This window comes from Clupea harengus, chromosome 2, assembly GCF_900700415.2.
Source record: "Clupea harengus chromosome 2, Ch_v2.0.2, whole genome shotgun sequence".
NCBI lineage: Eukaryota > Metazoa > Chordata > Actinopteri > Clupeiformes > Clupeidae > Clupea > Clupea harengus.
Window position 1 is genome coordinate 10538184 of NC_045153.1, and position 21526 is coordinate 10559709.

Sequence of the window (21526 nt, forward strand, 5' to 3'; positions counted from 1 at the left end):
TATATCTGGCGACTTTCCAGACCCCCTTGGCAATTTAATTAGCAAAAAGCGACTAGCGACAAATCTAGCGACTTTTTTTGTCATTTGGTGCATTATTGTGTTGACAAAGCACTGAAAAAGCATCTCACATATCGCGTTCTGCAGTTCACGTTACAACCGATCTCACGAGAGCTGAGTACAGCGAGGGCTGTGGTCGTCTCCTCTCTACTCACACAGCGCCTGCGCGGCCAGTCTGACTAGATAGCAGCAAAATATTAGAACTTTGTATTCGCAGGAAAAATATTAGAACTTTGTATTCGCGCGCAAATTGTACCTCTCTCAGAATTGCATATTGTGCGCATGCGCAGCTTATTTGCATATTATCATCTAGCGACTTCTGGCGACTTTTGGGAGAGCTAACAGCTACTTTCCTTACAGAAAAGTTTGCAACACTGCGTACACTTACTCTACCCCATACTCTATGCTAGCATTTATATGCAATATATATAATTGCCACCATCGACATTTCTGTTTTTCTGTTCCTACTCTACTTACCCTTGTAACAGTAACCCTATGAGCACACTGTATACCCACTAAGCTGTTTTTTATGTATCATGTAAACCATATGATGTTTGTATATATGTTATGTACATCTACCACATGCTGTGTATATTTACTACTTGTTGTTTCCTCTCCCCTTCTGCGTATCTGCGTAAAAGGCTGACCATAAATTAGGCTTTAGTATCTCAGAATTATGACTTACTATCTCATAATAATGATTTAGTATCTCAGAATTATGACTTACTATCTTATAATTATGACTTACCATCTTTCTGTCTCATAATAATGACTAACCATCTCAAAATTATCACTTACTGTCTCATGACAATGACTTAGTATCTCATAATTATGACTTAATATCTCATAATTATGACTTACTATCTCATAATTTTGTCTTACTATCTTAACACATATCTAATCCTATCTAATAGGCTACAGCAGCAAAAGACAAGTCAAGCAATGACCAGAGGTTTGAAGGTGCAGCTGAATGAATGTTGCCAGACCAGTTTTGTTCTTCCGACACCACTGTTTCTTCTTGCTTAAACACCATGCAATTCAGCCAGTAAATCATTAGTAAAACCACGTTTTAAATATGACAATGTGTTCACAATTAATTTGATAGCCTACCTCTGCCTTATGTTCAGCCATCCTTGAATCCAGTCAGTTGAAACACGTCTGGGCTTTATTCAGACTGATGGAGAAGAGGTAAAGATATTGAATTTCAGAGATGCACCATGTAGAAATGAATACTGTACAGTTGTACAGGCTACACCTATATCAGCTTTGATTTCTAAGAAATGATTATTGATAATTCCCATGATATGGCGACAGTGTATTCCATATACAGAACCAGTCAAAAGTTTGGACACACCTTCTCATTTTTTTGACAAGTTTTTTCTTTACTTTTATTATTTTCTACATGGTAGATACAACTTTTATTTGTTTAGTCATTCCATATGTGTTCTTTCGTAGTTTAAATGTCTTCAGTATTAATCTACAATATAGAAAATAATAAAAGTAAAGAAAAAACTTAAAGGTGTGTCCAAACTTTTGACTGGTACTGTATACATACAGTATATTGCAAAAGGTTTATTATCATAGTCACTCATAACATTTGCATAATGAGGAAAAGTTGTTCATTCCAAAGTTCTTCTTCCAACTCACCGTTCTAAGTAGGCTGGCTGTGTTCCCAAGTTTCTTGTTACTCAAGACTTGGACAATATCCTGTGGAAAGTATTCGGAAATCACTACGTTTGGGTATTCTAACTCGGTTAAATTGTTTCATATGCTTTAAAAATTATTAGTACTTATTAGTAGCCTTATGAGTAGGTCATTTTATCAAGGCTATATTTTTGTATAACTTACAATGGCTATTGACAGTATGGTGGAGCTGGCCGTTCCGCTCCTTCAGCCGTCTGTGTGTGTGTGTGTGTGTGTGTGTGTGTGTGTCACGGAATGCACGCAAAGTATGATGTCCCTTCCAGTGAGATGCGCGAGAGCGCGTTTGTATAGGGGGGTATGAGAGCACACGCGCAGCGTTAGTTCGTTGAGTTCAGTCTGTGCAACTTGTGCGTGATTAGTCAGTGTAGATGGTAGTGTGATGTAGAGATACCCGTAAGCAGCAGAGACCACGCTGAGGACGCCGATGGATGGCACGCTAAACTTCAGTATGGCAGCGAACTTCCCAGCGGAACCTCGTGGTGAGGAGCTAGAGGGCGACGTGCAGAGTGGTGATGACTAACCGTTCTAAACAGAAACTTTCCGTTCAACGTAGGCTCTTACTTTCAAAGAAAACGTGGAATAGTTCAACAGTTAGTTTATGCGACCTATAAGATATAACTGGCTCCACGCTGAGGACGCCGATGGATGGCACGCTAAACTTCAGTATGGCAGCGAACTTCCCAGCGGAACCTCGTGGTGAGGAGCTAGAGGGCGACGTGCAGAGTGGTGATGACTAACCGTTCTAAACAGAAACTTTCCGTTCAACGTAGGCTCTTACTTTCAAAGAAAACGTGGAATAGTTCAACAGTTAGTTTATGCGACCTATAAGATATAACTGGCTCCACGCTGAGGACGCCGATGGATGGCACGCTAAACTTCAGTATGGCAGCGAACTTCCCAGCGGAACCTCGTGGTGAGGAGCTAGAGGGCGACGTGCAGAGTGGTGATGACTAACCGTTCTAAACAGAAACTTTCCGTTCAACGTAGGCTCTTACTTTCAAAGAAAACGTGGAATAGTTCAACAGTTAGTTTATGCGACCTATAAGATATAACTGGCTCCACGCTGAGGACGCCGATGGATGGCACGCTAAACTTCAGTATGGCAGCGAACTTCCCAGCGGAACCTCGTGGTGAGGAGCTAGAGGGCGACGTGCAGAGTGGTGATGACTAACCGTTCTAAACAGAAACTTTCCGTTCAACGTAGGCTCTTACTTTCAAAGAAAACGTGGAATAGTTCAACAGTTAGTTTATGCGACCTATATGATATAACTGGCACTAGACTCACACACGCTCTTACAGCCGTCTTCATCAGGGTGTTAGCCTATCTGTGTGTCGTCATCCACATCGCTAACAGCAAAACGTTAACCCACCTAACTAGATGCTGCCCGACTTTGGCGCTTGCACCATCAAAGAAAACGTTTGCTATTCAAAGCGACGTCACTGGTCCAAAACTAAACACCTAATGCGACCACTTGTTTATCTGAAAAGTAACTTTCTTAAAATCGACTATCTCTCGGTTCTGCTGTGTAAAAGTAAATGCTCGTGCCACCCAACTTTCAACATTTGTTTCTGCTCGTGCCCCTACCCTCTGCACGTTCATGCGAACTCACGTCCTCTTAAAGGCGCAGCACATATTTGTACCCGTTACATTTAGAAACTATTAAAAAAACGATTCAATTAAATGAATGATTTCTTATTTGCTTTGGTATGTTTGTCATATACGGAGTGATAATCCACAATCAGCATCTTGGCAAATTGGGAGACTGAGGACTGCTGATCAATCTCTGCTCTAAAACAGGCCCTGAATGATGGGAGTTGTGCAGGAACATTATTGCTATGTCCCTGCTGTAGTGGTCAGACAGACGTTTTGTCTTGTCATTTAGCTCATAATCGCCTGCGAGCTGATGCCCACTACAACAGGGACATAGCATAACGTTTCCTGCACAACTGCTATCATTCAAACGGTGGGGCCCCTTTTTAACAGGTTGTTATAATTTCGTCAGGTTGACGCCGAGCGCTTATTTCATTGTGTATGTGTTTTTCAGATGTGGGTTAAGCTGCTGTGTGTGCCGCCGTACCAAATCATGCCTTTCATCAGTGTTTTTAAGAACGCTTCAGCACTTTGAACGTCTGTTTACGTTACTGCGTGTCAGAGCGCTATCCATGTTTCTGATAGATTTCTCTTTGACCTGTCTACTTTCCCAATACAATAACCAAAGTAACTAGTTTGACCGTAAAATAAATATATACGCCATGGTGTGTGTGCGTGCGCTTGTGTATGTGTGTGTGTGCCTCATAACTAGTAACTAGCGTGCACTAGGGCCCGTCGTATTAGTGTAACGACCCGTATACGTAACAGAGTTGAAATTAACCTAACTTAGATTAAGTGAATTCAAACAAAATTTGTATTTCACATACCATTGTGATCCAATGTTTTTTTCATGGTTTGTGTGAAACCTGGAAATGTCCCAAATACTATACTGCATTCACTAAAGGGCAAGTTACACCTCTGCAACTACAACTACAGCTGGCCGCGAGGGACTCGTTTTGGTTTAAGGTTCAATATGAGGCTGCGCGACTGCTTGTTTATTTCCTTTCATTTTAACGCATTTTGGGCGTTTGCGCAACCCGTACTTTAGAGCTAGACTATCTCTGTTGGAGGTAAGCAGGCTTTGGGAGTGCTCTTTGAAGAATTTGATATTTTAATAAATGAACATGTTTTACTTACAAACTATTGATTGTATATAAATGTATATAAGATGCACTAACTGATGCTCTAGCAAACAAACGATAGAAAGTGATTTGTAAAGGTTGTAACCAGATAAAGTATATTTTGGCGGCAATCACGCTGCGCTATGCGTTAGGCAGAGCCTTGTCCTGAGTTTGGTTTTGTGCTTTTTCAGACGTATGTATGCAGTCGCGTTTGCAGCAAAGATTTTATGGATTAATTGTTTCTATTGTGAATGCAGGTATGTGGTTTGTACAAAATGTAAATGTTTAAGAACGTATATATATATTGCAAGTGTTCAGAATGGGTTATGTTCAAACTATACGATCATTCAGTGTGCTATGCCAGTGCTGTCTGTCTTTTTGTTTGGTTTAGGTTTAGTCCTTTGGTTTGCACAAAGATTAACGAGCTGTGCATTTTGATCTCCATATAATTTAGAATACTTTGCAACGCATGAGGTTAGCCAGTAAGGCAGTGTTTGCTAGCCCGTACTTTAGAGCTAGACTATCTCTGTTGGAGACGTATGTATGCAGTCGGGTTTGCAGCAAATATTTTATGGATTCATTGTTTCTATTGTGAATGCAGACAATAAAAGCCACTGTGAAGAACCCCTGGTCTGATTCTTGTCACCAATACACACAAGAGTGAGGGTCGTCACATATGTTTAATGTGTTCATGTTCATTGTGTTGTCTGTGTCTGTCAGCCGCAGCAGCTCATGTGCGGGTTGCTATGCGTGGCGGGGGGCTGGCAGAGTAGCCAGGGGGTGGGGGCACCTGTTTAAGAGAACGTGCAACTTGTTGTTGAGCCTCTTAATGCTTGCAGTTCTGCAAGAAGCAGCCACAGAAACGTACGTGTTCAGCCGAAGTTATAACGGCCAATAAAGTCATTGATGAAATCATACTCGTAGTGTCTGAGAACGATACAATAGCGTGCACTGGGGCCCGTCGTAACTACATTACGCCACTGTCTTTCAGTTAGGCATTGTATGCTTTATGATCAACTTTATCCTGACCATACAAGTTTTAAACGGCCGTATCTGTGATATCAAAATACTTTAAATGTAATTTACATTGAATGCATATGGCACTCTACAATAACCCATCATCATAACAGACATCACCATACTATAGAATTTTTTTTAATTTTCCATCCAAATGATACAGAAACTTAGCCTGGATACCAGACGAACTTAGCCCCGCCCACAACATTTGAGGTCGGGAAGTTCGGTCTGGCATTGCTCTGTTGGGGACAAATTATGCCAGACCAGAAACTGTTCAGACCAATCAAATGGTCAGGACGGGCTTTATACGATGATGGACAGATGATCAACAGTAACGTAATCAACCACGTCAGCAAAGAGCTGATTGAATTAGTTTTCAACAAACATGGCTGCCGCTGGACAGCTGAAATCTGTAGATTCGAGTCTGTTTTAGAAGACATCGACAGCGCATTCATTTTGAAAGAGGAACAGAGAAACGCGATCAAGGCATTTGTCTATGGAAAATATGTTTTTGCCGTCCTTCCTACGGGATCCGGTAAAAGTTTAATTTATCAGCTGGCCCCGATGGTCTACGTTATTGTCATACTACGGGCTCTGATTGGTTGCAGGTATATCCAATTGAGCGAAGAGGCATTTTTTTTCCTGGTTCGGTTCAAACACGCACCACAATCACAGCCCAATGGAGCAATATCAGACTCATATTCTGACTAGAATTATGAGTATGACAACGTCAGGCTAACAGAAACCGCATTCTGTGGAGAAATGTTGTAGGTAGGCTATGGAATACAACTGAATCTGCACTTCTGTCCAGTGTTGGGGAGTAGTGAACTACATTCATATGTGCTACATTCATATGTGCATACTGATTCAAGTAGTTAAATTACCTTTTTTCCATTTTTTGTGTAGTTAACAACTGAAACTACAAACAATTTGAGCCATAAAAAGAAAGGATGTATTTTACTGTTTTGTATAATACAAAATCTAGATTTGTTTATAACAAAAATGTAATATTCCTTTCAATTTTGTCCTCGTGAAAAGTGACAGTTATTTTCATGTTATTTCTATATGCATTTAAAATCAGCCATTTTGCAAGCTTGAGCATTAACAAGAAAACTGTGAAGAAGCATTACACAAAATGGTGAAAGTTGGAAGAAAAGGAAATCCAATATAATAGTGGCAAGTTGCCAAGGACGCTGTTCCTTAATGGTAGGCCATGCTCAATGTGAGAAAATGGGAGGTATATTATTAAGACACTAACTCTGATACTTGTAACATCAGACTCTCCATCGACAGTCTACCTTTTGTTAGAAGACTCAACGAGTAACAAGAATACATGGACTATGAAGACTCAACGAGTAACAAGAATACATGGACTATACACAACAGATAACGAGGGACAGGTGAGAACAATCAAGGTGGGGCAGACAATGAGACACAGGTGGACTAAACAAGGGGAATTAACAGGACACAGGATAAACCAATCAGACTAACAAACCAGGTGATGATTGGGAACAGGTGAGGGGTGGAGACACGGACAACAACAAGAGGGCACATGGCATAAACAAACAAACACAGGAAAGCACATGGAGAGAACAAGGAAGCACCAGGACTAGACACAGGAAGGAAACAATGGCAGACAGGAAGTAACATAAAAGAACGAAAGGGAAACAAAGTAAAAGCACAGACAAAAACAGCACAGACCTGACACCTTTGTTGATCTTCAATAAAGGCATTACTACTCAACAAATCTCCAAACTCAGAATCTTCTTAAAGGGGCTTTTTTATAATTAGTTGAAGAAATTATCTACCAGAATACCCCACATGGGATTGTTTTGTTTAGGACAGGTTCTGGTCTCAGGGGTATTCCCGGAAGCTGGATTGTCAGCTTAGCTGTGAGTATTATTTGGCTATAGTTTTTAATGTTTTGAATCTGAATTTGAAAAAATAAACTTGAATATATTAGGTGTGAATTAGTTTTAATTTGAGTATTGATTGTTGCTTTTTTATTAAAGTGGCATTATGTAGGAATTGTACTTTAGGATTAGCAGTTTTACCTTAAATTGCCATACCAGGGTCCGTAGCATTTAACTGCGTTATGTAGGATTGCCTGAAGCCGCCCGGTTACTAGTGTCTGCCGAACTAGTAATTAGCTTATTTGCCGTCTTGCTTTGTCTTGTGTTACACTTGCTTGATGTTTGACTGTGTTAGGAAAGTTGTTGACTCACTAGTTTGTCATAGTGTCAAAGTAAGCAAATTTCAAGAGGTTTCGCTAGATTTAGCCGCTAGCATCTCGTTAGTGATTAGCAATTCCTATATAATGCCACTTTAACAAATGTGCAGAGAAGTTATTGCATGCTATTGTAGAAGTTACCTGGCTAACTGAGTAATCCTGGTTGGTGCAATACCCTCACTGGACTCTAGGTTCTGGAAGGCAGGTGTCTGACCGATGGACCTTTTATACAAAAACCAAAGCTGCTCCTTGCACTTCCCCATGAATAGTGGGGTATTTAATTTTTTTGTTTTATATATGTTCAAGTAGGCACTTTTTGCAATAAACTCAATTCAGGTACATTTTTTTTATTATTTTGTAATAATTCTGTATCACATTTTCTTACAAAGTAGTTTGAACTAGTTTTCTATGCAGCTTTAGTTAACCAAACCAGTTTTCTTTGCTGTCTATACCTTCAAAGTAGCTTCCCCAACACTTCATCTGTTTGACCTATTCCGGACATCTGTTCTATAGTCATACCTGACAACTCAATTAGAATCACAGACTGCACCTTTAATTTGCACCTTAATAAGACGTCTCCTCCCCTCTCCTCCCTCTGCTGTTCAGGCCAACCTATCACCTGGGTTCTTTAGTTTGACTGACATCCTGGAGGCCCAATCCCTGATTGTTAAGCACGTGAAGGAACCGGATATTGCTATTCGCCTGTTATGAACTAAGTACCCCACCCCACTGTCTCCCCTTCCTGCCATTACCTATAGGGTGTGGTCTTACCACCACCCCCCCCCCCCCTGTATTCTACCTGACTGGTATAAATGCCAACACCTTCCTACAGTCAGGTAGGCTGTTCTCTGGACAATGGGCTTAGAGGGTGTCTCCACGCTGAAATAAACTCCAGAAATCCATATATATATATATATATAAACACACACACACACACACACACACACTATGTGTGTGTGTGTGTGTGTGTGCGTGTGTGTCCACGTATGGTTACTGACTTCGATATTAGGACGACTTACTGCTATGGTGTATATGTGTGGAAGAACCCACACGATATCACCTGATACTGCAAAGGAAATCTCCAGGCAAACACCTCAGGAGTCAAGTTTCCAAATGCCTTTCATCAATTTGGCTCGGAAAAACTAATCCAAGTCAGTATTATGTCCTCCGTAAGTAGGAGACAAGGACCATAGGTCCGAGATGCACATTACTGCTTCACCTGATTAAATCTCCCTATGCATTGACTTTGATGTTTGGCGAAGAGGACACCCGTTTGTCCATGCCAAGTGAACATGACCTTTCACTGCTGTTGGTCCCGACTGGCTTTAGCCATGGATGCATATGGCCTGACGATGGATGGGTGGGTGAGTGTATGAGTGAGATGGTGTGAGAGTTTAACAAGTTCGACAAGTCACAGCACACTGCACAGTTCACATAAGCAAATAAAGCAGGTCCGAGAGGCAGTGTGTGTCTTTGTGTCTGTGTGTGCGTGTCTGTGCGTGTCTGTGCGTGTCTGCGCGTGTCTGCGCGTGTGTGTGGTGTGGTGTGGTGTGGTGTGTGTGTGTGTGTGTGTGTGTGTGTGTGTGTGTGTGTGTGTGTGTGTGTGTGTGTGTGTGTGTGTGTGTGTGTGTGTGTGTGTGTGTGTGTGTGTCTGTGTGTGTGGTGTGGTGTGGTGTGGTGTGTGTGTGTGTGTGTGTGTGTGTGTGTGTGTGTGTGTGTGTGTGTGTGTGTGTGTGTGTGTGTGTGTGTCTGTGAGCAGGTCCGAGAGGCAGAACGTTCCAAAGGCACAATGGAGGACAAGGAGGAGAGCAAGTTGAAACCAGCGATGGCCATGACGGCGAGACACGTGTGGCGATGAATAAACACTGGGTGGAGGGGAGGGGGAGATGGACGTCACTAACATCACATGTGGGAGGAGGAAGATGACACATCTGGGCACTCAGGGGTTATTGATGTCTGCATCTATTCATTCAGTTATGTAGTCAGCGGGTGAATATTAAAGCATCTGATGGGGACCATGAGCCGGGTGTAAAGTGTGGCGTCTTGTGATGGTCTTGTGATTGGCTGATTAGTGTGTGTGTGTGTGTGTGTGTGTGTGTGTGTGTGTGTGAGGGTGGCGGCACAAACAGCACAGTAGGTAAAGGAGGCAACTACCTTATTCCTGGAGTCTCCTAACAGCTGGGGGAGGATAACAGACGACCAGAAAAGGAAGAGCAAAGACACACGTTTCAGACGGGAGGGGGCCACAGAGGACGGACGTCAACAGATAACAGTTTTCACATTCTTCACTCATTTTGGGATCCTTTCATAAGTGTGTTAAACGAACAGATTGCAATTGTGCAAAGGCATAACACCAATGTAGAACTATTTACAAAGGAACTGTTGATAATGTTCTAAATGTAGAACTATTTACAAAGGAACTGTTGATAAGGGTCTAAATATGGCTGAAATCTGCAGATCATAAGGTTTGATACTGGTAGGTGTGGTCTTTTGAATAACAGAAAACCATACCATAATATTATAACCCTTCAACTCTGCCGTAACTAAGGATGTCTGATGAATGCCTCAGCTATTTCACTAGATGTCTTGGCACAAATTATTCCAAGTAGGCTACATCAGATATCAAACCCCTCAACTAATACAAAGCCTATCAGAAATGGAGTTCGGCTTCTACCGACCAATCAGAACTGGGGTTACAAATGTACAAACCAATCAGGTTAGGGCTTCTTACCAGTGCATCGGCCACAGCTGCCTCCACCTCTGTGCCGGTGTTGAGGACCCTCATGGCGTTTATGGACGCAGACATGCGAGCCTGATGTATCAGACCATAACGATCTGGAGGGCGAACAAACAAACAAACAAACAAACAAACAAACAAACAAACACAAAAGAGGAGGTGAGGAGAAAGACAAGGGATGGAGAGAGGCCTACTTACCCCATGCTTTAAAGGGTTCAGTGTTATATATAGTTATATGTACTAGAGAGATATATAGAACTATAGAGTACCAGTCAAAAGTTTGGACACACCTTCTCATTTTTTGAGAAGTTTTTTCTTTACTTTTATTATTTTCTACATGGTAGATAACACTTTTTTTGTTTAGTACATAATTCCATATGTGTTCTTTCGTAGTTTAAATGTCTTCAGTATTAATCTACAATGTAGAAAATAATAAAAGTAAAGAAAACACTTGGTGTGTCCAAACTTTTGACTGGTACTGTATATATGCTTAATAACTATTCAGTTATATAGTTATATGTACTAGAGAGATATATAGAACTATATATATATATAAAGTTTATATATGCTTAATAACTATTCAGCTTAATCGTGCTTAATAATGAGGATAACACATAGAATATTTAGATAGCATATACAATACTACATTTAAAAAAAGAGTAAAGTTAGAGTTATATTTATCTGTGTGGTTTACGGCTAAGGGGAACTATAGTGAATGATGGGTTTATGGTGGGTAATGATCACTCTTAACCGTCTTCCTTAATACATATGATGAGAATAAAGGAGATGGGGTGATTGAAAGCAGAAAGACAAACACTACAAGAGTCCTCTTTGGAAGGAGAACTAATAAACACGGTAGATTCTTTCTACAAGAGAAAAATGGAAGCAAAGGAAAACAACTAAAAAGCCCAAAACCACCACCACAGGGATAGGAGACAGAAAGGCAGAGTCTGAACAAATAGTTGAAAGAAAGAAAAACGTGGGATTCCCCAAAAAGTTGAGAAATTTGTAGGCTGCTCAAGAGCAGTTACGAGACAGCGCCGCAGCTACCTGGAACCATGGCGACGCCAAACGGACAGCACAAAGACTATTGAAATACGACATCACTGATGAGCAAAGTTTGAATGGAAAGCAGGGGTGATTATGGAATGAATGCAATGAATGGATGAATTCAGTTAAAAGAACAAAAATAAAATGAACATATCCGGCATTGCTCACATCAAAGAGAAGCCGACTATTAAATAGCAAAATGTCAACAATAAGCCGACACAAAATTATAAACCCTAGGCCTCCATCCAACAGTTACTAATCCTGATGGATATACAGGACCTTTAAGTGATGGGACGCACGCATGAAGAGCTGATTTATGGGGGCAAAAGAACGAGCAGGTACACCCCCTCACTTTCACCTGTGAGACATGCTTTAAGAGGTGCTGCCCCTATCCTGATCCCCTGTTCTTGATCCCTCATCTGCACATCGGAGTCCAGAACTGAAGGTCTTCCCACCATAATAACCCTTTTATGACCTTGAATTATTAAGATATGTAGTGCCACTGACACAACACCTTGGTTAAGGGGTGAGCCAAGGCTAAAATATTCAGACGCTGAAAAAATGTATCACGCGTAAAGTTCTGTCTGTTACGTGGTGTAGAAAAATCTACACCTGGACATACATTTACAATTACATTTACATAAATTTGTAACATTAACCCCTTCAGCATTAGCTCTTAGTGGCTAATATGCTAATATTAGTGGCTGATATGGGTAGATAGATAAGATGGCTAAAACACCAAACCCTTGTGTGCCTGCGGTTCTAAAAGGTAGAACCCTCTCTGCTACTGTGAGTTATGCTAGTACCAGGCAGCTCGTTCTTAGGCACATCTGCATCTAACCGTGCAACGCAAAGGGAGGGGCTTAGTGTCCTGCTCGAGATCGTCGCACTGTATCGCCCAAGGAAACAAAATGGAGGAGCATGCAGAGGCCAAATATGGCATGGTGTGGGGTGGTTTGGGGGGAGGGGGCGTCATGCACGTCAAAGGTCAAAAGGTCAAATATGGTGTTGTCGGGGTCCGTGGATCATGCAGGTCACCTGACTGCCCTACGGGGTCGGCCGTGGACAAAGCGCTGGTGGAACGAGAGTGACGTCGGGAGGCTGCCGAAAGGAAGGGGGGGAGGGGGAAAGAAGGGTGACACACACACACCACATGGGTGGGCGGGGTTAGTGTCACTAGGCAACGCGCACCATGAATTGCCATCGCTGGCAGTGGTAGACACATAAAGACAGACAGACAGACAGACAAACAAACAAAAACACACACACACACACACACACACACACCAGTCCTGCATGAGAAAGCGCAAGCAAGCACGCACCCACACACACACACACAAACACACTCAGACAACACTCAGACAAACAAGCATAAACCTGCGGTCACATAAAACAAACAGCGTTCACAGGCGACACCAGTCAGTGGACGAGCCCATGGCTATGACACATGCACATCAGCAAAGACCTTCTGCTGCCTTTTTTGAATCTCACAATTTGTCGACTTGCTTTTTGAAAATGTTTCAAAGATGCACCGGAGTTTTCAATGTTACGTATCAGGACATGTTTTACATTAACATCCATTAATTTGAGAGAGAGAGAGAGAGAGAGAGAGAGAGAGAGAGAGAGAGAGAGAGAGAGAGAGAGAGAAAGAAAGAGAGAGAGAGAGAGAGAGAGAGAGAGGGCGATCATTCAAAGATTTGACAGGTTAGACCATGCAGAAGAGGGCAGGCAAAGAGAACAGCACTGAGAATTCTCATACAGTTCGCTGGGGACCACAGAGAAAGAGACTGAATTTGAGGGGGGGGGGGGGGGGGGCAGGTGGTTGTCTGAGGAGAGGAAGGCACAGTTGCACCGGGGGGGTGGGACGCTAGGTGTATCCTAATGGCTATGGACTACTGAGAAGGTATCTGGCATGATAACATGGGCTGGTTGCTCTGGAAACCTAGGATGGACTTTACTACAGTGAAAGGGGATGGGGGTATTTGGGGGTGGCGGTATCCACTGAGGGCTTGGGGGTGTGTGTGTGTGGGGTGGGGGTGCACAGGAGGGGGGGGGGGGGGGGGGATCTGTGGGAACGTGTGTGTACTCACCCAGAGGGGCGAAGCCCCGCGCGGGGCTGGTGTCGCGGCTGCTCTCGCGACTGGTGTCGCGGCTGCAGCCCTGGCTCATGCTGGGCCGCGGGATGCGACTGGTCCGGGCTAGCGTGCGGTAGGGAGAAGCGGCAGGAACAAGAGCTTTACCACACAGCCTGGCTGTTAGGACACAGGTTAGGGCGTTAGTTAGGCCAGCCGGCCAGCCGGCCAATCAGAGACAGGGCATGGACAGGAAGGGGGGGGGGGGGGGGGGGGGGGGGGGGGGGGGGGGGGGGGGGGGTGGTAGGAGACTCCTTTCAGTGGGAGACAAGTCAGGACATTGAAAGCAAGAGACTGAGGCAGTTGGTTGGTTGGTAGAGACTAATGTGACACGTGGCGCCAAGGATTAGCAATTGACATTTGGTGAAGCCACGTTAAACGAAATTAAATTAAATGAAATAATGGAGTTATTGGTTATTGGTTGTGTTTGAGTTCAAGAAAACCACATCAAAATCACCTTTCGGTCTCAATCAATAAACAAATATATTTTAACACGGAGGCCTGATCAAGTTCAGATGTGTCCGATTGTTGTCACATTCTGTTTACTTATGGACAGATCTTTAAAAAAGGCAGCCTTTGACGAGACACAATGACATCAGCATAGCATGATGACAATGGAGGGAGCCCATTGGTCAACCCTGCCATCACTCAATACCACAGGCCAATCAGACCACAAACATAAGCCACAGGTGAGCAGACACTGGCTCAGACAGACAATGATGGCATCAGCTTCCTCGTCAGCAAATTCACTTTAAAAATGCTCTGGGATATTCTTCCTCTAAGCTGGCCCCTGGTCTGTAGGGCTGAACTGATGGAGTTCGCACAGAGGGAATGGCGCTGACAGATGAGACAGTGATGGAGCATTTCTACCACACATGGAACCCTGTTGGTTTTGTGTACGCTGTGACCAGACCTTCCGGTCTGTGGTCTTTCACCACAGATATATAACATTGAGGGTTATGGTCATTTTTTTCGTGTTACATATTCTAGCTTCTTGTCAAGAACAGAGAAGGAAGTAGCCAAGTAGTGGGGACAACCTTGACATGTTTATATTCACTCAATCATTAAAACAAAACAAAAACATGGCTATAAGATGGGTTTATACACAGATTGCAGCGTTGAATGGAATCCATGGCGATAAGCATCAACAGTTACACCAGAAACACAAAAAGCCATGAACACTTAACCATAGTGCTTCCTGATTCTCTATCCCATCCAATCTCTATGTCCGTCGTGCAGGGCCAACTCCTATGGAATATATTTACCAAGACCCTTCACCATCAGTGAGGTATTATCACCTTCCATCCCACATCCATAGCTTGAGGTTCTGCACCAACCTCTGCTGGGGCCTTTTGCAAATCATTGATCATGTCTGGTTAATGTGTAAGAGCTCTTATGTGATTAGATTGTGTGATGACTATGATGCATGGCGACCAGCTAGACTGGGTGGACATCTTACATAATTCTGTGTCGAAATTGAGAGTTAGATGATAATTAGGTTGATTTGTGTTGTACTTCGGGTTGGGTGAAGTAAATCAGTGATTCTTAGAACTGTTTAGTATGTCAACTATTCGGTTTCGCAAAAGGTTATTGATATTTCAGCTCGACAACCAAACAAATGTACACCCCTCCCTTCTGTGCTCCTGAAGCACTGTGTTTATGGCTCAGTGCAAGCCAATCTGTTTTAATTGTTTCCCATTTACAGAGCCTGGGCTGTGCATGAACATCAGAGGTTTTTTTTTTTTCATGTAAACACTGAACGGACAGCTAGAAAACTGTAAGGAGAAATTCGCTGAATTTGACAAAAAGTGTATTGGATTCGAATCGTGGACTACACCTTTAAGAAATAAAATATACACATTAAAAGAACAATTTTCTTTTTCTTTAACACAACTACGATATGGACTGTGTATGTGTTCACATACACATGAGATGTTTTAAGTCTCTGTTATATGACCGTGTTAGATACAGGTTGCTTGTCTCTGAGCCTTTTTATTGGCGGTCATATCTCCAGAGCCAGGAAGCTCCAGGGGGTCAATGAGGTGAGCGCCGCCTTACCGAGGCCCAGTCGGCTGGGGCTGGTCTCCCGGCTGCATCCCTGGCTCCGGGGGACCCTGGTGCGCTTCTCTGACGATGGAGTGGTGGCTGGGACCGTGGTGCGGTGAATTCTGCCGTACGTGTGACCCAGCAGCTTTCCTGGAGAACTGGAACGACTACCGGCTGGAGAAGGTGCAGACACACACACACACACACACACACACACACACACACACACACACACACACACACATACAAACACACATACACATACACATACACAGCCATAGGCATGTACACAAACACTCATCAACACATATCAGATTCACAGACCAAGGGCACACAGATACACACACACACAGCCACAAGAATACAAACATATACCAAGACGTGTACACACACACACACAGACAGACAGACAGACAGACAGAGAGTAAAAACCCATTAAAGCCAGTAGAAGCTGACCCTGTCGTTACATAATAACACTGCTGACCATGTATCCACTAATCAAAGCTGAATTCACTAACCTCCTGTCCAGCTTGCAAATTCCTCAAATCAGCTCACCACACACTTAGCGATTTAGACATCGCCGTCAATATAAATGACCCACTGGTGTGAGTAGTCCAGATTGTATTGAGCAGAAACTACTCCTATTAGTCTTATGTTTGCTGCTTGGTTCCCAAGAGCAGGGGAATGGGGACTCGGATGGAGATGGGAGTTCAGCTTTGATGGGATACACACAGTGAACACTAACAGACGCAATTGCTCTAAAGACATTTAGAGCAACAGGACAAACAGTATGGATTTGGATCCAGGATCTAACTGTGCTGGGGGGAAATAAATGCATGAAACACAGAGGTCACTACAACATCGCTACTGACGAAGACAATAAAACCGACAGACAATTGTATACAAAAATTTAAATAAAAGTCCAAATACATTGTAACAGACCATGTTCTTGACCATAAAGACGGACAGACAGGATTTTGACCGATAAAAGAACAACAATAACAGACATTCAACAAGAAGGGCAAACAGAAAAGACATTTTAAACGATCATGCAGACATGTAGACTACAGCGAATGGGCATCATGCAGGAGTCTGCATGGACGGGGTTTGAGGGATGAAATCTGATGTGGGGGGGGGGGGGGGGGGGTGAGGGGGGTCTTACCACTAGTTGGGTTAGCTGATCTGGATCCTTGTGTGTGTGAGCACATTGTAGGACAGGTGAGAAGCAGCCGGTTACAAAGATGCATAATGTGACAATGTTTCAGCACGTTAAATGGCGAGACATTAGCCGCCTCATGCACTAGTAGGTCTCATGTTTTACTAATGCCACCATGTAACCGGGTGAGTGGACGTCATCCATGAGATTCAGTTACAGAATGGCCTTATTAAAACCTCCAGGCCTGCTGCTTTGGAGATGGTGGAGGTGGCGAGACGAGACGTGGAAGGACAGAGAAAAACAAGAGATCTCAACAGATCAACATGATTGATCCGATTGCACTGCATGATGGGAAGAGAGAAATTGAGACACCAGAGCGCCACATGGCAAAGTGGGGGTCATGAGGTCAACCTGACCGTGAAGTCATAAGTGATTGAACATGTGAATGAGAGTTCCTTCCCTATATTCTAGTGGATGGAATGTTCTAGAACATAGGGTGGGGGGGGGGGCCGCATCTAAAGAGCTTTGCAGAACTACAACCAAGCCTGTTCATCAGGACGATCATAGCTCCATAGAGCTTCTACAGCACTAGCTCAGCACTGGTATGGCTGCAGCTCTGACGTCCAGTCAAGCAGAACGACTGACACTGGCTGGTTAGTTGGGTTAGCTGCTGGCAGCTGAGAGTGAGTGGTGGTGGGCAGTGGTGTTGGGTAGGGGGGAGGGGGGCCACATGTGACCCCAGGTGAGGTACTTACGCTGGGACTGGGACACCACCTTGGCCCGGCTCCGACCACGGCTGTCTGTGACCGTGCTGCTGGGACCCACCGTATTGCCAGAGCTCTGCCTCCTGGTACGCACACGGCCTAGATAGAGGGAGAGAGGGAGAGAGAGAGGGGGAGAGGGAGAGAGATAGGCAGAGAAAGAGAGGGAGAGAGAGACAGAGGCCGAGAAAGAGAAGGAGAGAGAGGGAAAGAGGGAGAGAGGTAGGGAGGGAGAGAAAGAGATGAAGGGAGAGAGGGAGGGAGAGGGAGAGAAAGAGAGAGAGAGGGACAGGGAGAGAAAGAGAGGTACAGAAAGAGATGAAGGGAGAGGGAGAGAGAGAGAGAGAGAGAGAGAGAGGGAGAGAAAGAGAGGGAGTGAGAGAGAATAAATATGGTTATCTGCTGGGCAGCACCCACTCTCATATTTAACCTACTGCTGAACATCAGGACTACATGGTCAAACCCCTCAATCCACAGCTGACCAAACCTGATCGCACCTATGCCACAGCTGACCAAACCTGATCGCACCTATGCCACACCTGACCACAATGGAGTTCTGAACAGAAGACAGGAATCAACACGAACTTATTTCCTAGACACAGTAAAGGTGAGAAGTACTGCAGGGACACACTGATTCCCTGACCAACACGGAATAACATCCCAGCTGGTGAAATTCCCATTCATTTTTCGGAACAGATATAACTTCAAACAAGGCCAACACACACACACAGGCATTTCAACACACGCAGCTGTGCCTTCTCTGCACATGCTTATCATGAGTGTGTTAACCAGTCACGCATTATATCACTGACTGATGAAATATGGGCCCTTTCTCAGGGGGGGGGGGGGGTCTGGTAGTAGCAAACTTTGAACCAGGACAAAACGTAGCCATGCGGCACAGCAGCAACTGTACCATAAAAGGCCCGTAAAATAACACCAGGTATATATAACACGTCGATAGCCGATAAAATAACACCAGGTATACATAACACGTCGATAGCCGATAAAATAACACCAGGTATATATAACACGTCGATAGCCGATAAAATAACACCAGGTATACATAACCCGCCGATAATCGATAAGCCTATCTAAAAATAACCTACCTCAGGACCCGACACCACAAAAAAACCTCTTTTGACCCCCATAAAGACTTCCACATCCACATTCCTCTTATCAGAGGCTATGCAAGCAGCATAAAGCCATTAAGATTCCAGCCCATGTTCTGGACGACTACGCCGAGGGGTTCACAGAGGTCACAGACATTGTTTGTATCTGGCTGGTGTTAATTTATGTAATACTCCAACAAGTAAGGAGATAATAGCCCTAACCATTACCAGCATTAAGCATGAACTTAACAAGTCAAGGCTATCAACTACGACACACAGATAACTAGTGGCAAGTCATGGTTTATAGATTTGGATATGCTGTTCCACGACCCAACAGGCTTAAACGTTCTGAGCAACAAAACCAAGGGACTGGACCACACTGAAACAATCGGTAAGACAAATGGTCATCTATAGCAAGAAAACGCAAGTGTTCACATCTATTGAGAATAACTGGATGGAACCACCTGCATGATTCAGCAGAAGGGGACAGTGTTGGCGAGTTAAGATATAAACTTTGAATTTGACCTTTGACCCCACCTGAGTGTCAGGCCTGGATAAGGGCAAGGTCAGGGTCTTTGATCTGGGGTGAAAAGTCAGGCCAGTGCATACGAGATGCTGAAAGGGGTCAGCCCGTGATACATTCCTTTCAGGACAACACCGTCTGCTCTGACAGCCACGTGGTAAACATCTCAGTCAGCGTGGTTGCTCAGCTCAAGGCTGGGTTGTGCACCACCGGAGTGCTGTTGTGGCGGTAAAGTAACATGCTACATATTAGTTATCCATGACAACCTTGTAATAAGTGGTCCTCTGAACAGTTGAAGAACCTTGCACACCTTTCACATGGGGCATATAACCTGACACTTCACAGTCCTACCTGTAAACATACCAGTCACCAACTTGACAAGGTACGAGCTAGTGCAGCGCTAATCGCTAATGCTGAGCTACACCCGATCGCTTTCACACTCTATACAGTTTGATGCTATAGGTAGACGGAATAATAATAATAATAATCATTGTATTATTGTCACATGGGGGATGAAGACATAGCCGGATTAGACATAATTGTATTATTGTCACATGGGGGATGAAGACAGTTAAAGACATTTTTTAGAAAAACACATTTGACAAACACAGACCTCGTAAGACTACATGCAGGGACAAACCTAGAGACGGAAGACAACAGGTAACATAGAGGGTAAGACACAACATGAGGATGCTAACAGCAGTTGACACACACGTCTTAAATGAGCTCATCAATCTCTGTCTCATGACTGGTTACACCACATTAACTATGAACATCTAGATATCACAGTAAACATACTTTGAGTTTAAAATCAAGACCCGAACTGTAGGTTTATCACTTTGACCAATAAACAGTGTTGAGTCGTGTCATGTGACCTGCCGTTATTGTGAAATTGCCTAGTGTGTTCTAGCAGGGGGTTGGCCACGGTGGGCTGGGCTAGGGGGCATATCATGCAGTCAGGTCATGCGGTATCTGATAGACAGCTCTAGGACACACACACACTAACATACTTCACACAGGACAAATGAGATGAGGTGTAAGGAGCTGCCAAAAGCAGTGGCAGAGACAGCACAGATATACACACACACACACACACACACACACAGATGGGTTGAGAATGAAAGAGAGAGAGACAGATTCACACATACAGACAGACAGTGACACACACACACACACACACACACACACACACACACACACACAAAAAGCTTACCATCTGGCCTACCAGGGGCGCCATCTTTAGAGCAATAAGCATAAGCAGCAGAACGCAGAGAGGAGAGAGAGAGGAGAGAGTAGAGTAGAGAGGAGAGAGTAAAGAGGAGAGAGGAGAGAGTAGAGGATAGAGAAGAGAGACGAGAGGAGAGAGTAGAGAGCAGAAAGAGTATAGAAAAGAGAGGAGAGAGGAGAGAAGAGAGAGGAGAGAGGAGAGACGAGAGAAGAGAGAGGAGAGAGACGAGAGTAGAGAGAGAGTTGGACAGGAGCAGAGACGGAAGAGGCAGAAGTTAGTGTCAGTTAAGCAAGGGGGAGAGAGGGCCTGTAGCCTCCACACAGATGGTTCAGTGGAACACTCACATTACCAACAGCACTATAATATAATATAATATAACATAATATAATATGCCACGTTGTGACTTGTGACCAACAGTCCAGTGGTGAGGAATTCATCTTTTTTATTTGCTGTTTCCCTGAACCATCCTGAGAGGGGGGGTCGGAGGAGAAGGGACAAAGAGCATTGGGCAGACTAGGCAAAAGCATTAACTGAACCAGCAAAGCAGTAGCACACCATCCTAAGCAGAGATAGCAGCACAGCAAATAGTTAGCAAATAGTTAGCTTGCAGGACAGCAGGAAATGTTGTACACTGCAAAGGCAATGGGTTTCATAACAGAGTGTCATCTTTCAGTTCCTTTCCGACACCAGATGTGTTTTATGATATCTGATGAGACTAAAAGCTATATATGTGCGTGTTCTTAGATAATTGTGAGATGTAATACTTAATTCATTGTTGTTAGCATTTTTGAAACGATCCCCTGAAAGGTTTTCTTTGGATGAAAACACCCACATAATTAACACACACACAGACACACACACACACACACACACACACACACAGACACACACACACACACAGAGACACACACGCACACACACACACAGAGACACACACAGAGACACAAACGCACAAACGCACACACACACACACACACACACACACACACACACACACACACACACACAGAGACACACACACACACACACACACACAGAGACACACACACACACACACACACACA

The 21526-nt window shown here is 43.8% G+C and overlaps 1 protein-coding gene and 1 long non-coding RNA gene across 2 annotated transcripts in view; both read right to left on the reverse strand.

Moving 5' to 3' along the window:
• Positions 1 to 1067: 1067 nt before the first annotated feature.
• Positions 1068 to 1977, reverse strand: LOC116224022. Its single transcript, XR_004165387.1, has 3 exons — positions 1906 to 1977; positions 1705 to 1764; positions 1068 to 1231 (listed from the first exon to the last, which is right to left on the reverse strand). It is a non-coding gene; the product is annotated as an uncharacterized LOC116224022 (long non-coding RNA).
• Positions 1978 to 5203: 3226 nt separating this feature from the next.
• Positions 5204 to 21526, reverse strand: part of LOC105908703 (CLIP-associating protein 1-like) — a 111608-nt gene continuing 95285 nt past the window's right edge. The window contains exons 21-25 of the mRNA XM_031577652.2: positions 17597 to 17704; positions 15698 to 15835; positions 13598 to 13741; positions 10452 to 10555; positions 5204 to 5263 (exon numbers count right to left, since the gene is read on the reverse strand). Of these exons, the coding sequence (XP_031433512.1) occupies positions 5204 to 5263; positions 10452 to 10555; positions 13598 to 13741; positions 15698 to 15835; positions 17597 to 17704 (554 nt within the window). The remainder of the gene's footprint in view (positions 5264 to 10451; positions 10556 to 13597; positions 13742 to 15697; positions 15836 to 17596; positions 17705 to 21526) is intronic.